The following is a 14,581-nucleotide window of genomic DNA, read 5'->3' as shown; positions in this document are numbered from 1 at the left end:
AATACAATCTTATTTTGTTTTCATAAGTAAGCAGTTACAATATGTGTTATGTCCCAAACACTTTTGTACCATCATAGCTTGTGCTGGTTTCTTGATTAGGCTGTTTTGTAGTCATTTTCTCAGATTTTGACAAGTCTTCTGATATGCTAAGACCATCCTTGCTGTCAGAGGTGTCAAGATCCTTCAACACACTACAAATTAAAAAATATTAAACTGATCACAGTACAGACTAGACCAAATGCATACTTTTTCCTCTAATATTTTCCACAACTGGTCAGATGCTATGTGACAGAAAAGAGGAACATGTCTTTCTGTCTCCTCTATTCTAAAACCTCTTTAGCTGGCACTCAAAGTTTTCCATCTTTTGGCCCCAATATTATTTTTAATTAATTAATTAATTAATTAATAATTTATTTCTGGCTGCATTGGGTCTTCGTTGCTGTGCGCAGGCCCTCTCTATTGTGGCTAGCAGGGGCTGCTCTTTGTTGCAGTGCGCGGGCTTCTCATTGTGGTGGCTTCTTTTGTGGCAGAGCACGGGCTCTAGGCGCGTGGGTTTCAGTAGTTTTGGTATGTGGACTCAATAATTGTAGCTCACAGGCTCTAGAGCACAGGCTCAGTAGTTGTGGTGCACGGGCTCAGTTGCTCCGTGGCAGGTGGGATCTTCCCGGACCAGGGATCAAACCCGTGTGCCCCGCATTGGCAGGTAGATTCTTAACCACTTTGCCACCAGGGAAGACCCTGGCCCCAATATTAACACATATAAACATGGTCAGTCTGATTGGATATAAAAAATAGTTTTTAAAAGTAACAAAATAAATAGTCCTAAAGGAGTATTAAAGAGAGGGTACTATGGCAATCCAAAGAAAGATAACACTTTCTGGAACTTGAGAAGGCTTTGCCAAGAAAGTAGGATTTGAGGAAACCTTGAATGATGGGTATGGAAAAGTGACAGCTTACAAAGGAGAGATAAAAAAGACAATTCTATTTACTCGATATTCAGGAATCAACTGTACTTTTCTAAAGCAGGATTTTGGAATGCAATCTTCTAACTAAATCAAAGAATGATGAATAACTATGTTATAAGTCTCATTAGGCTACTGAGCTTAGGGTTACTGTAAGAGCATTACTGGAGATAAAGCTGTAAAGGTAATTTGGGGTCTGAAGATGGAGGATTTTGAGGCCCAGCTAAAGAGGTTTAGGAATACAGGAGTTACAAAAACATGTTCTCTTTTCTGTCATATATTACCTGACCATTACACCTCTGAAATTAATTCAGAAGTCACAACCAGCACATTAAAATGAAATAAAATATAACAGAAAATTTGTGTGCACTGCACATACAGTATCATTTGTGAAAATTCTGTTTTAGTTTTATAATGTATACAAATATGTATACTAGGTTGTAATGGAAAAATATAGAGAGAATTTACCTTGGAAACAACCATTTTCCAACTGCTGAAGATCTAGGTAAAATAAATTATGGTATGAAAATTCATTAAATTATGTAGCCATTAAAAGGAATAAAAATAATGACTATGTAGCAATATGTAAAATGTTTTAAAAATAATGTTAAAAGAAAAGCAGATTGAAAAATTATAGCTACATGTTGATTATGGCAATGTAAAAATCATATACACATGTAGAGAAGAAACAAAACAATGTGGCTAGGGAACGGGGGAGGAACAAATTAGGAGAACAGAAACAAAATAGATAAGGAATAAGGATTTACTGTATAGTACAGAGCATTATACTCAATGTCTTGTAACAACCTATAATGGAATATAATTGAAAACAAAACAAAACAAAACTGAATCACTATGCTGTATACCTGAAACTAACACAATATTGTAAATCAACTAGACTTCAATTAAAAAAAAACAAAAAAACTTAATGTGGATACAGAAAATGTTCGGTTTGTTGGACTGTAAGACTACCAGTAAGTATCCTGTTAATGTGGTTACAATATTGTCTGTGCAATACACACTTTTTTAATAAACAAAGAAAAAAGCCAGGCAGTCAACAGGGAATGGTATGGCCCAGAAAATAACCCTACACTGGATCTTAGTCCATTTGCCGTTAATTATCACCCCAGACAATCCCCTGCTCCTCCTTAGGCCTCAATTGCTGCTCCTGTTAAAAGAGAATGCTGATGAATGCTATATGAACTGTTGCTCAGTTTTTTTCCTACAATTCTGTCTCAATTTCTACTGGGAGGTGAAAGAGGGGAGCTCTTACAGTTTTTCTGTTTTGTTGTCTAACAGCAATCATGCTTCAACCTTTCCCACCTCCTTTAACATCTCAACCCACCTGTTAAAACAAAAACCTAGAGAAAACTAGGTTATGCAGGCAAACACCTCCTTCCTGCCTTCAGGTGATATACTAGAGGGATTTGTTTCTCATCAAAATATGGTTAACAGCAGAGTATATACCAGACCACTCAACTGAACTGTGATTTAGACTGGGGTGAGGATGGAGGTAACAAAGACTATTAATATTTTCAGCTATTAATGAACTATAATGAACTATGTGGACTCTATTTTTCCCATAATACTACCACTTAACCACAATCATGTCACTAATTTACCAAAATTCAGTGAATGACAAATACAATGATCAATTCTATTTGGATTTTTTAAAAAGTAAAAACGAAGAAGACGAAAAAGAACACATTACATACTAAGTCACTTCACAAATAAGGTGTTAGTTTTGGGTCATTTCAGATACATGAGATTGGAAATACAGTATCTTTAGGACTATATTCCACATGCCAAGATCAATTACATAAAACTGTTTAGAGGTCCCATGTAATGAATCATAATGGAACTTTACAGCTTTAGAATACCAACAATTAAATAAAATGTAAATAAATAGGGACTTCTTGATGCTTTCATTTGGATACAAAATAAATTGTGCAGAAGCATGAAATTAATCAATTTTGAGATGATACTACGTAACTAAAATTACTTCAGCTACCCCAGAATCAATGTTTATTAATTAATAAACTATTTTACCTAGAGTATTTTAAAGAGGATGAAGAGGTTGAAGTCATTCCTTCTTCTGGAGAAGGTGGAACAAAATCTATGTCATAATCATCTTCATCAAGCTCAACACATGAAGATTTCTCAACTGAATGTAATTCCATTTCTTCCAAGTTTTTCTTCTTTTCACAATTATCTAAAGTACAAAAAAACAGCTGATAAACATAGGTTATTTTAATATTAATGAGACAGAAAGAACAGGGTGTGAGCACTTGTGAGCGCTCTGAGCAAGTCATAAGCACTACCACCACTCTGTGCAATACGAGTTCTCTCCTCTCACACGTTAGTGTTGCCTTGTTTCTTCATAAACGATGATTGAGTCAACTGGATTAAGTCCAATGAGTGCTGGATTGAGGCTGACGATTTGCTTAAGGATTTTCATGACTGTCTCCAGTTAAATTATGAAACCATCCTTATTATCAGTACTTTCGTTTCTCTATTTTTCATTCACACTTAAATAAGAGTGAAGTACAAGTAAGCCTGATAATTGTACAAACACTGTTGTTTATATAGATAAACAATCTCTACTTTACCACAAAGGTGTCTTAGTTATTTAAGTCTCCCAGAGTGTCTCTCTCTTGACTATGTGGGAAAACACTGCCAAACTGTTGCTCTCTAGTTTACCTTTAACCAAATTTTCTCTTCATAAATAGCAACATGTTTGATTAGACTATAGTTTTGCTTATTATCAATCACTTTTCAGTCCTCTCTCACCCTATAGTAACCTTGATGGGATTCAGGTGTTTAAAAATATTAGTCTCATATTTACAACTGTTTCATAACGTGGGTACCTCCACATATGGCTAACGTCAGCTATTAAGTTCTAGACATCTAATAACTATGAGATCTAAACAGAAAACAATTTGCATGTAATTTAAAATACTTTAATAGCATGATTATATCATATTATACATCAACATTAGGTGGTACAAACCATAAAAGAATTATAACACAAAGGCTTAGTTTCACATCCCATTTCTACTACCAACCAGCCAGTAGACCATTAAGAAGCCATTTTAACTTCTATGGAGCTTCTTTTCTTTTCTTTTTATTGAAGTATAGTTGATTTACAATATTGTGCTAGTTTCAGGTGTACAGCAAAGTGATTCAGTTTTTTTTGCAGATTATATTCCATTATAGGATATTACTAGATATTGGGTATAATTTCCTGTGCTATACAATAAATCCTTGTTGCTTATCTATTTTACATATAGTAGTTTGTATCTGTTAATCCCATATTCCTAATTTGTCCCTCCCCCTTCCCTCTCCCCTTTAGTAACCATAAGTTTGTTTTCTATGTCTGCAAGTCTGTTTCTGTTTTGTATATAGATTCATTTTTATTATTTTTTAGATTCCACATGTGATATCATATAGTATTTTTCTTTCTCTGACTTATTTCACTAAGCATTATATTCTCTACATATTTCTTTTTTTAAAAATTAATTAATTAATTATATTTATTTATTTGGCTGCATTGGGTCTTTGTTGTTGCACACGGGCTTTCTCTAGTTGTGGCGAGAGGGGGCTACTCTTCATTGCAGTGCGCGGGCTTCTCCCTGTGGTGGCTTCTCTTGTTACGGAGCATGGGCTCTAGGTGCGCAGGCTTCAGTAGTTGTAGTTCATGGGCTCTAGAGTGCAGGCTCAGTAATTGGGGCTCATGGGCTTAGTTGCTCCGTGGCATGTGAGATCTTCCTGGACGAGGGCTCGAACCTGTGTCCCCTGCACTGGCAGGCAGATTCTTAACCACTGCGCCACCAGAGAAGTCCCTCTACATATTTCTTCATATATAAAATCACGGAGCTATCCTTGTTGTTTACATAAATAGCAGAATAAAATCTTTCATTTCCTTAGTATGCCCTGCCTCAAGAACGTGGCCAACAGATGGTGCTTAGGATGTATAAGCACCTCTGCACATCCTAAGGACAAAAGCTAAATCATATTTGCTGCCGTTCCCAATGCCTAGCTTTGAATAAATACAACCTTTTGAAATGAAATAAAACAATAATTTTTACCTCTTTCCTCTCCCAAATGAGTTTTTAAAGTATGATTTTCCTGAGTATCTTCATTTATAAGCTCTTCGGAATTGGGGTCATCATCAATGCAAATCACATCACTATTTAACCATTCTGAGTCATCCTTCTGTTTCTTAGTCAAAAATGCCTGCTTGCTCTCAGAGGAGGAAGGAGTCAAATCAGTCTTTACTGTATTTGTTTTATCAAGGTGTGCTTTTAGAAAGTTCCTCTTAGACTTTTTTGATTTCTGAGCTGTGCTTACTCTTATGAAGTGGTTTTGGCGTGGTGTCACAAATGCTTTTGAATCTCCAGAAGTATCAAAGTCATCCATATCATCCCAATCACTGAAGGTAATAAGAGAATCTGATGAAGAACTAAATTCTAATTTCTTGAAAGTAGCATCGCGGGATTCCTTTACAAGCAGTGTGTTCTGGGTAGTGCATAAAACTTCCTGAGGAACCTGTGACAAATTTGGCAATAACGGTTTTGAACCAACTCTCTTAGTTTGCTGTCCAGCTGGAGTATTTTTAAAGTCATTGATCTTTGTCTGCTGATTTGTGGTGTGGGGAAAAGGTTCACTGAAGGAAAAGGCTTCAGTAATATTAACATCTTTATCATTCAACACAGGAGCTTTTGCTACTGACACACTAGTTACACACACATCATTGGCTGAAGATACTTTCTTTTTAAAAGTGAAACCTCTGAAAAATAATCGAAAAACTGAATTAGATGGATTAATTTCAACAAACCCAGCAAGTATACAAAACCCAGCAAGTATACAAACCCAGCAAGTATACAAAACAAAACCCTAATTTATATAACAACTTACTTCCTTGTATCACAAATGAGCGAGCGAAGAATCTATCTCCCTCTCTGATTTTAAAATGTGTAAGGTAACTTAAATTATGCTTTGTATGCTCTGATTCTTCCTATTCAGAAGCTAATTATTCAGCTTTGAGAGTATCTGGACCATTCCTACTACTTTGTTTCTCAGGCTCATAGTCCTTAATTAATAGCCTCTCCAGAGGGAAGGGACGGAGTAAGCGAAAAAACGTGGCTACTTGTTTCTACTCTGATAAAAGTTTTATGGGGAAGAGTCAAAAACTGCCAGCTATGCTGAAATCTGAAAGACAAGTGAAAGAGGCAAGAGTCCTGGACATCGGATGGATTTAGTGACATGAAGGTCAATGGTGACTTTGAAGTCAAGCACACAGAATGGTGTCTAGAATCTGGTAAGGGCACAATAAAGATTATAAAATGTTAGGTACTGTTAGAAGGAGTTTGGAATATAGCTTGGAGGAAAGAACAGAACTGGAGAGCTATAGTTTCCTTAGAAATGGTTTTTGAAAAGGATATAAAATTATATTAAAATATTAAAAACACCGATCTGCCCAAATTTACACGATTTGTATTCATTCATTCAATGAATATTTACTGAACAAAAACCATGTGCTAGAAACCATGCAAAGGTGCTGAACAATACATTACCTAGCATTGCTAAAACATGCGCTACCATTAATTTGCAAAGTAGGAAAATCACTGACCCTCTCAGCTTCATTTCCTCATCTCTACAATGAAAGAGTTGAAAGAGATGGTATTTCACTTGTGTGTTAGTGCCTGGATGGAAGCAAACCAACCAAAATACTTACGAAGATTTTGGTTTTGAAGGACTTAATTTATTATTAAGTTTTCTGGCTGAATGACGTTCCAGTTGCTCCTGTAGATTATTTTGAGGAACAGCAGCCATGATCCTAAAAAGTGAGAGAAAAAAATATCAGTGGAGTTACGCACTTTGCATTAATCACACTATTTATTGGGGGGTAGAGCACTGTTCCAACTGTGTCCAGAGTAATGACGTTTTTTTTGGTTTTTTTGGTCAAAAACTGTTTTGACATTTACAACCGGTAACATTTGAAATATATAATCTTTCACCCTTTTTTTTTTTTTTTTTTTTTTTTTTTTTTTGCGGTACGCGGGGCCTCTCACTGTTATGGCCTCTCCCGTTGCGGAGCACAGGCTCCGGACACGCAGGCTCAGCGGCCATAGCTCACGGGCCCAGCTGCTCCGCGGCACGTGGGATCTTCCCGGACTGGGGCACAAACCCGTGTCCCCTGCATCGGCAGGCGGACTCTCAACCACTGCGCCACCAGGGAAGCCCTATAATCTTTAACTAACTGAAGTCTCACTTAAATAGCAAATGACCTGGTTTTCCCCCAATGCTAAAATAAGCACAAAAGACATTAGGGAAGGGCTTATTAGGAAAAGGCTTGCAGAAAAATGGGACCTGGCCTAGGCTTGAAGCATACATGGAAGCCGAATGGGAGTGAGGTGGGAGAAAATGATCGACGCACACTGAAAACCCAAAGAACAAAGGAATAACTGAATTCTCTGCCTAAGGGGAAAATCGGGAAAAGAAGGAAGAGCACCACCAATGACAGCAATGGTTTACCAGCAAGATACCGTGCTTCATAATTACCTAGTTTCAACCTGAAAGAACACTTTTACCAAGCATATTTACACCTCTTGTGTAACAAATTGTGACACTGCTGAGCTACTGCCTGGGATAATGTGTAGCTTAAGCCACCTTAAAATTACTGGGGCCAAAGGAAGATGGGATAGCAGAATATACGGCTAGTAAACAATGCTCATTCATTTGAGCTGAGAGTTATAACCCTCTTTCCCATTCTATGTTTACCAGAGATCTCCTTTTATTTTATGCCATATATCTTAGAAGGAAGGATTAACAATACTAAATGATATTCATGGAAATATGAAGTTTTACATATATCATACTCCACTCGCTAATTATTAAAATAAGCTATGTTTAACAACTGCTTTAATTTAGATAACAGTGAAAAAAGAAAAACTTGGTAGAAAGTTCAACTGGGAAATCTCCATGTGTTGAGCTTGATGAAGATGATTATGATATAGATTTTGTTCCACCTTCTCCAGAAGAAGGAATGATTTCTGCCTCTTCTTCCTCTTTAAAATGCTTTAGGTGAAACAGCTAATTAATAAACACTGAATAATTCACACTGATATGTGAATTATATCTTAATAATGTTGTTACCAACCCACCGCCCACTTTCAACATTTATCAACTCATCAACTATTATCAGCTCATCCAATACTGTTTCATCTGTACACACATCCTAAGGTCCTCACTTCACCATTCTGGAAGTCAACCTCCCAAAATAGTGATATTTTAATTCTGTCATTCCTTCTTCATTCATTAGCTGGAATAGTTCTATCAAGAGAAATGTTCTCTGATCTATTATTTTGTTACCCAGTGGTACAGCTGACATAGAAAAGACAGGATAAATGTTGGATTCTTTTCCTTTATTTATTAGTTTTCAAAATAATGAGTTAATTCTCTAGCAGCCTCTAATGGTTGTGAATCTTTTTCTCAGCATCATTATAAACTCATGAATTAACCATTAGGTATGTTTTAATCCAATATAATTATCATCCTTATCGATTCTGAAACTGTTTCACGTTTGCCCAGTGGGAGCCTTTCCAGGTTGACTCTTCAGTACTTTTGACATAAACTTAGTAGGTTTTGAGAGCTTCCTTACTAACTGGAATGAAAAGACACCCCAGACTTATCTTGTGCATTTTTTTTACCCCAGACTTAGAATCAGCCATTTCCCCAAGGAGCCCTGATTTTTATTTTTAGTGGTGAATATTTTAAGACCACAGTCCCTGCACATCCAAAGGCACCTCTCCATTTTACATCCAGTTTAAAAGCACTGGCCTTTCACTGAAGTATGCTCTCTCCAAGGTCCTGTCCAATATGGAAGTTTTTCAAAGAATAAATGATAAAGAGTGAAGTCACACTACTGCCCTCTCAAAATTTCAACCTCAAACGATTAGATGGCTGACACGGAGGCAGAGGCACACAGTCCTTCAGCCTTAAGACAAAGCGGGACAAAATGGTCCATGGCATCATTACTTAACCTTTCCCCACATTCCTTCTAAGTTTGTATTGTTCCTGTCTCAACTTTCTACAATTTTTCATACCTTATTTATTTTTATATCAAAACTGGCCATGGTATTCTTTTTTTTTTTAGAAAGAGGGTTTATTTATTTATTGGCTGTGCCACGCGGCATGCAGGATCTTGGTTCCCTGACCAGGGATCGAACCCGTGCCCCTCTGAAGTGAAAGCACTGCGTGCTAACCACTGGACCACCAGGGGATTCCCCTAGCCATGGTATTCTAATAGAGTTTTCCAATATTATTCCACAGTACGATTTGATATGCATATTTAGTCATCTCAATAGTACATGTGTTTGATTCGTAACTGTAGTGACACATTATGGATTCATAGTTGGCAATGTAGTCAACCTTAACCCTGGGGCACCCTTCCCTATTTTCAAGCTACACTGCTCTTTGGTTATTCCCACAGGGTAGCATCCTCTAGTCAGTCATATTCTGAAGCATGGTAGCAAGTACACAATTTTCCTTCTCAACAGCCTTCAGCAGTAATGCTTTTAAGGAGTTAGTGAGTACTGAGAAGCAAAAAATAGCAATAAAATTGTTTGACACGCAAAAAAATTGTTCATCATCAGCAAAGATAAGTGATACAAAATTAAAAGAATAAAATAAATGGAAAATAAATAGAGACTAGTGCAAAGTTTCACAATACTAAAGGGGATGAACAATGAGAGCCCAGAAACGGATAAGGCTTCTGAATTAGACTCACCACAAAAATCACAAGTATAATTTGGAAAATGATTAAAAATTTCTCTCATGTACATGAAGGAAGTTATCATGGCATTGTAAAACAATATAAATAAGTAAAAAGCTGATTGAACAGTGCAAAAAAAATTATTGAATGAAACAAGTAAACTAGAAAACCATATCCATACATAGTAAGAATAAATAAATCAATGAAAAACAAGGTATGAGAGAATGACAACAATCCAGGGCTGGAATATAAAAAATATATCCAGCGAATGACATTTCTTGAAGTAGTAAAAGAAACCACTCACAAATAATAAATGATTAAAGGAGTCCTATCTCAACAGTATCTTGAACAAATAAAAATAATTCAGGCCAGAAATTGAGAGGACCTTTATTGAACCAGATAAGACTGAGACATAGTCTCCTGAAATTAAACTAAAGGGCAACATTCTTTTTAAAACCCTACAAGTGGCTAAGCAAGAAACATATCACATTTACAGTAACAAACAGAATTACTTCTAACTACTTCTCTGATCTTAAGTGTATGTCTCAATATAGTTTTACTTATGTATATAACTGCATGAACAACATTCAAATAGAGATATAGAACATTTTTAGCATATCAGTATGCTTTCTTGTGCCTTTTCCCAGTTAATACACCCCAGATATAACCATTAACTGACTTATTCACCATAGGTTAGTTTTGCGTATTCCTGAACTTATATGGATATATGGAATCACACAGTATGTATTATCAATGCATATTTGAAATGGCATCTGTTAAACTCAAAACATTTCTAACAGATATATTAAAACATAAAATTAGAAGTACTTAAAATCAAGACCCAATACAATGTCTTATATTTTACAACAGGGATGAATCCATTAAAAATAGGGGCTAAAATGAGACTGTTCTCTTATTTTCACTCTCATGTTAGACATTCTTACCAATGCAAAGATATTCAAAAAGGGAAATACTAGAAAAGAAGAGATGAGGATATCATACATGTAGACAATTCTATTATATACCAACACAATTCAAAGAAAATCAGTCGTAACAATAGATAATTAAAACTTCAGTAAAGTGGGTAAATAAAAGATAAATATAAACCCACAAAAGTCAAATGCATTCTCATGTAGTAGTAATAACGAGCTAGAAAATATAATTTTTAAAAAGCATTCAATCAACAATAGCAACGAAAAACATTAAACTACCAATTAACCTAACAAAAGACTTACAACTTCATGATATAAAGAAAATGACCAAATATTACTAGGATAAATAAAGATTTGGATAGAGAAATATTTCATGTTCTTAAATGAAAGGTTTAAGTATCACAAAGGTAACAGTTTTTCATAAATTAATTTGTGAGTTCAACAAAATTCCAATTAAAACACCACAAGAATATTTCACAAAACTCAACAAAAACACTTCTAAAATTCATTTGACAAAAGCATGAAACAAGAATACTAAATAACAATGGCTGGGAACTAGCATTAGAAATATTATAATCATATTAAATGTAACTAATTTAAATGGCATGGTACTCAGCTTTTTTTTTTTAAACATTTATTTATTTGGTTGCACTGGGTCTCAGTTGCAGCAGGCAGGCTCCTTAGTTGTGGCTCACGGGCTCCTTAGTTGCAGCATGCAGGTTCCTTAGTTGTGGCATGCAAACTCTTAGTTGCAGCATGCATGTGGGATCTAGTTTCCGGACCAGGGATCAAACCCAGCCCCCTGCATTGGGAGCATGGAGTCTTAACTGCTGCGCCACCAGGGAAGTCCCCAAATGGCATGGTGCTCATCTTTGAAAAAGAAAATTCTAGGGCTTCCCTGGTGGTGCAGTGGTTAGGAATCCGCCTGCCAATGCAGGGGACACGGGTTCGACCCCTGGTCCAGGAAGATCCCACATGCCGCAGAGCAACTAAGCCCGTGCGCCACAACTACTGAGACTGTGCTCTAAAGCCTGCGAGCCACAACTACTGAGCCTACGTGCCACAACTACTGAAGCCTGTGCAACTAGAGCCCGTGCTCCACAACAAGAGAAGCCACTGCAATGAAAAGCCTGCGCACCTCAACGAAGAGTAGCACCCGCTCGCCGCAACCAGAGAAAGCCCGTGCTCAGCAACGAAGACCCAACGTAGAAAGAGAGAGAGAGAGAGAGAGAGAGAGAGAGACAGAGAGAGAGAGAGAGACAGAGAGAGAGAAAATCCTAGTCTCCAAAATACAGTGTTTAATGTTTAATGAGAGAAACATAACAAAATAGGGTAATCAATATTTAACAAATGTTATTGGCATAATCAGTATGCAATATATTCTACATCAGGAGTTGGCAAAACTATGATTCACAGGCCTGTTTGTTCACATACTGCCTAAGGCTACTTTAGCACCATAGTTGGGAAGTCACGACAGAGAATGGTCTGCAAAGCCTAAAATATTTACTATCTGGTCCTTTACTGAAAAGGCTTATTGACAATTATTCTAGATTATTGCTGGATAAAATAAGAAATTATTAAATACAGGGTGAGGGATAGATTGGGAGTTTGAGCTGTGTACACACAGCTATATTTAAAATAGATAACCAGGGACTTCCCTGGTGGTACAGTGGTTAAGAATCCGCCTGCCAATGCAGGTGACATGGGTTTGATCCCTGGTCTGGGAAGATCCCACATGCCACGGAGCAACTAAGCCCGTGTGCCACAACTACTGAGCCTGCACTCTAGAGCCCACGAGCCACAACTATTGAGCCCACGTGCCACAACTACTGAAGCCCACGCGCCTAGAGCCTGTGCTCCACAACAAGCGAAGCCACCACAATGAGAAGCCCATGCACCGCAACAAAGAGTAGCCCCCGCTCGCCACAACCAGAGAAAGCCCACGTGCAGCAACGAAGATCCAATGCAGTCATAAATAAATAAATAGATAGACAGATAGATAACCAATAAGGGCCTACACTACAGCACAGGGAACTCTGCTCAATACTCTGTAATAACCTAAATGGGAAAAGAATCTGAAAAAGAATAGATACATGTTTATATAGAACTGAATCACTTTGCTGTACACCTGAAACTAACACAACATCGTTAATCTACTATACTCCAATACAAAATAAGAATTAGGGCTTCCCTGGTGGCGCAGTGGTTGAGAGTCCGCCTGCCAATACAGGGGACACGGGTTTGTGCCCCGGTCCGGGAAGATCCCACATGCCGCAGAGCCGCTAGGCCCATGAGCCATGGCCGCTGAGCCTGTGTGTCCGGAGCCTGTGCTCCGCAACGGGAGAGGCCACAACAGTGAGAGGCCCGCGTACCGCAAAACAAACAAACAAACAAACAAATAAGAATTAAAAATAGAAAGCAAAAAAAAATAAATAAAATAAATTATTAAATACAGTAAATCTCTGACAAGAAGTTAAAATGATCAGGCCAAAAGTGGGAACCCAGAGAGGTAAGGAGAGCATTGACAGTTGTTTTTGTCCTGAGGACAGCTGTCTAATCCTGAGAATCTGAACATCAGTTTTGCTAGCCTTGGAGGAAAAAGATGGACAGAATCAAAGTTAGGGCACAACCATGGTGGGAAATGTTCCCCTATAAAACCAGCACCCCAAAGGGCTATACCACCTGGGCAAAGGTAAACCAAAATTAAACCTCACTTCTATCCTCAGGTATCTATAAGTAAAGTTATCAATTGCTGAGGGATTGAGTGGGAGAGACTCTGAAACCACAAACCTGAGAATCTTCTGAACCCAATTTTTATCACCCACATATTTTTTTAAAAATCCAAGTCATGAATTTAGATTAAGGTGATCCTAACTCCAAGGCATCTTCCAAATGCAAATGCAAAAATGTCTCTGGAGGACTATGCCTTTATCTTAGGCCTTAAATAGTTCCCACAACAAGACAATATATAGCAAATACAGACAAAAATTGTCAACCACATAAGTAAACAAGGCACCAGGAATGAGAACTAGTTGTAACAGAAATAGTCAAACAGTATCAGACATAGCAGTATAAAGCAATTAAACTTATGTTTACAAAAATAAAAGACAAGCTTGAAAATATCTACAGTAAACAGAAAACTATAAAGTTGACCTTGCCAGAACTTTTAGGAATGAAAGATACAATAACCAAGATTCAGAATTCAACAGATAGATTTACCAGTAGACTACACACAGCTAAAGAGATCATTAGTAAAGTGGGGGAAAAACCAGAAGAAAGTATCCAGGATCTGGCTCCATGGATTTCTCACATTCTTACATGGTCCAAGCCTTCTGAGCAAAGGACATGTGAAGTAGCAGATGGTCTTGGCTGCTGTATTCCTCTGGTGAGATTTGGAGTCACACTTCCCCCAGAGACATCTCACAGTAGTAAAGATAAAGCCCTTTCTTTTCTCTCCCTGGAGACGTTTCCCTACATTCAAGATAATAATCCTCAAGGCTCCTTCCCCTCTCACCCAGGGGAGATTTGCCTACATTCTAAGGTAAAAAGTGCTCTCTCTGGAAGGGAGTTTGTGCAGATGTGCCAGAAACCCTTGAGTGCTCAGAGTCTCTGAATTTTGGGGTTTCTTTCCTGTGATGCACTCAACTGTATACACAGGTATCATCTAGCCCTTATCACACCACCCTGTGGGAATTAGGGTGTAGGGAATGGATGCAAGGTATTGCTGCAATAAACCATCTGTATCTCTGACCCAGGGGTCTTGTGTCTCGTCAGCACATGTGTAAACATTTATGTGCGTGTCTGTGTGTGTGCATGCGCGCATATAAATAACTGTTAGAGGCTGACTTGTTAGCTTAAAAGTAGGGTAAATTTTAAGATTCCCACAGTTTCTGACTTAATAGATGCATACA

General features: G+C 37.5%; 1 protein-coding gene across 28 annotated transcripts in view; it reads right to left on the bottom strand.

The window, feature by feature from the left end:
* BLM (BLM RecQ like helicase) overlaps positions 1–14,581 on the bottom strand; it is a 169,672-nt gene that overhangs the window by 76,618 nt on the left and 78,473 nt on the right. For 27 of the 28 annotated variants that reach the window (XR_007475462.1, XR_007475457.1, XR_007475459.1 and 24 more), the window contains exons 2-5: positions 6,700–6,801; positions 5,051–5,751; positions 3,012–3,174; positions 70–191 (exon numbers count right to left, since the gene is read on the bottom strand). The exons of the other annotated variant lie outside the window; for it this stretch is intronic. Coding sequence is in view for 4 of the 27 variants with exons in the window: in XM_049705760.1 (XP_049561717.1) it covers positions 70–191; positions 3,012–3,174; positions 5,051–5,751; positions 6,700–6,797 (1,084 nt within the window). In the remaining 23 variants the exon portion in view is untranslated. The remainder of the gene's footprint in view (positions 1–69; positions 192–3,011; positions 3,175–5,050; positions 5,752–6,699; positions 6,802–14,581) is intronic. 28 annotated transcript variants of the gene reach the window in all.

Source organism: Orcinus orca, chromosome 2, assembly GCF_937001465.1.
Source record: "Orcinus orca chromosome 2, mOrcOrc1.1, whole genome shotgun sequence".
Taxonomy (NCBI): Eukaryota; Metazoa; Chordata; class Mammalia; order Artiodactyla; family Delphinidae; genus Orcinus; species Orcinus orca.
Note: the sequence above shows the minus strand (reverse complement) of the source record. Positions and strands in the feature narration are given on the sequence as shown.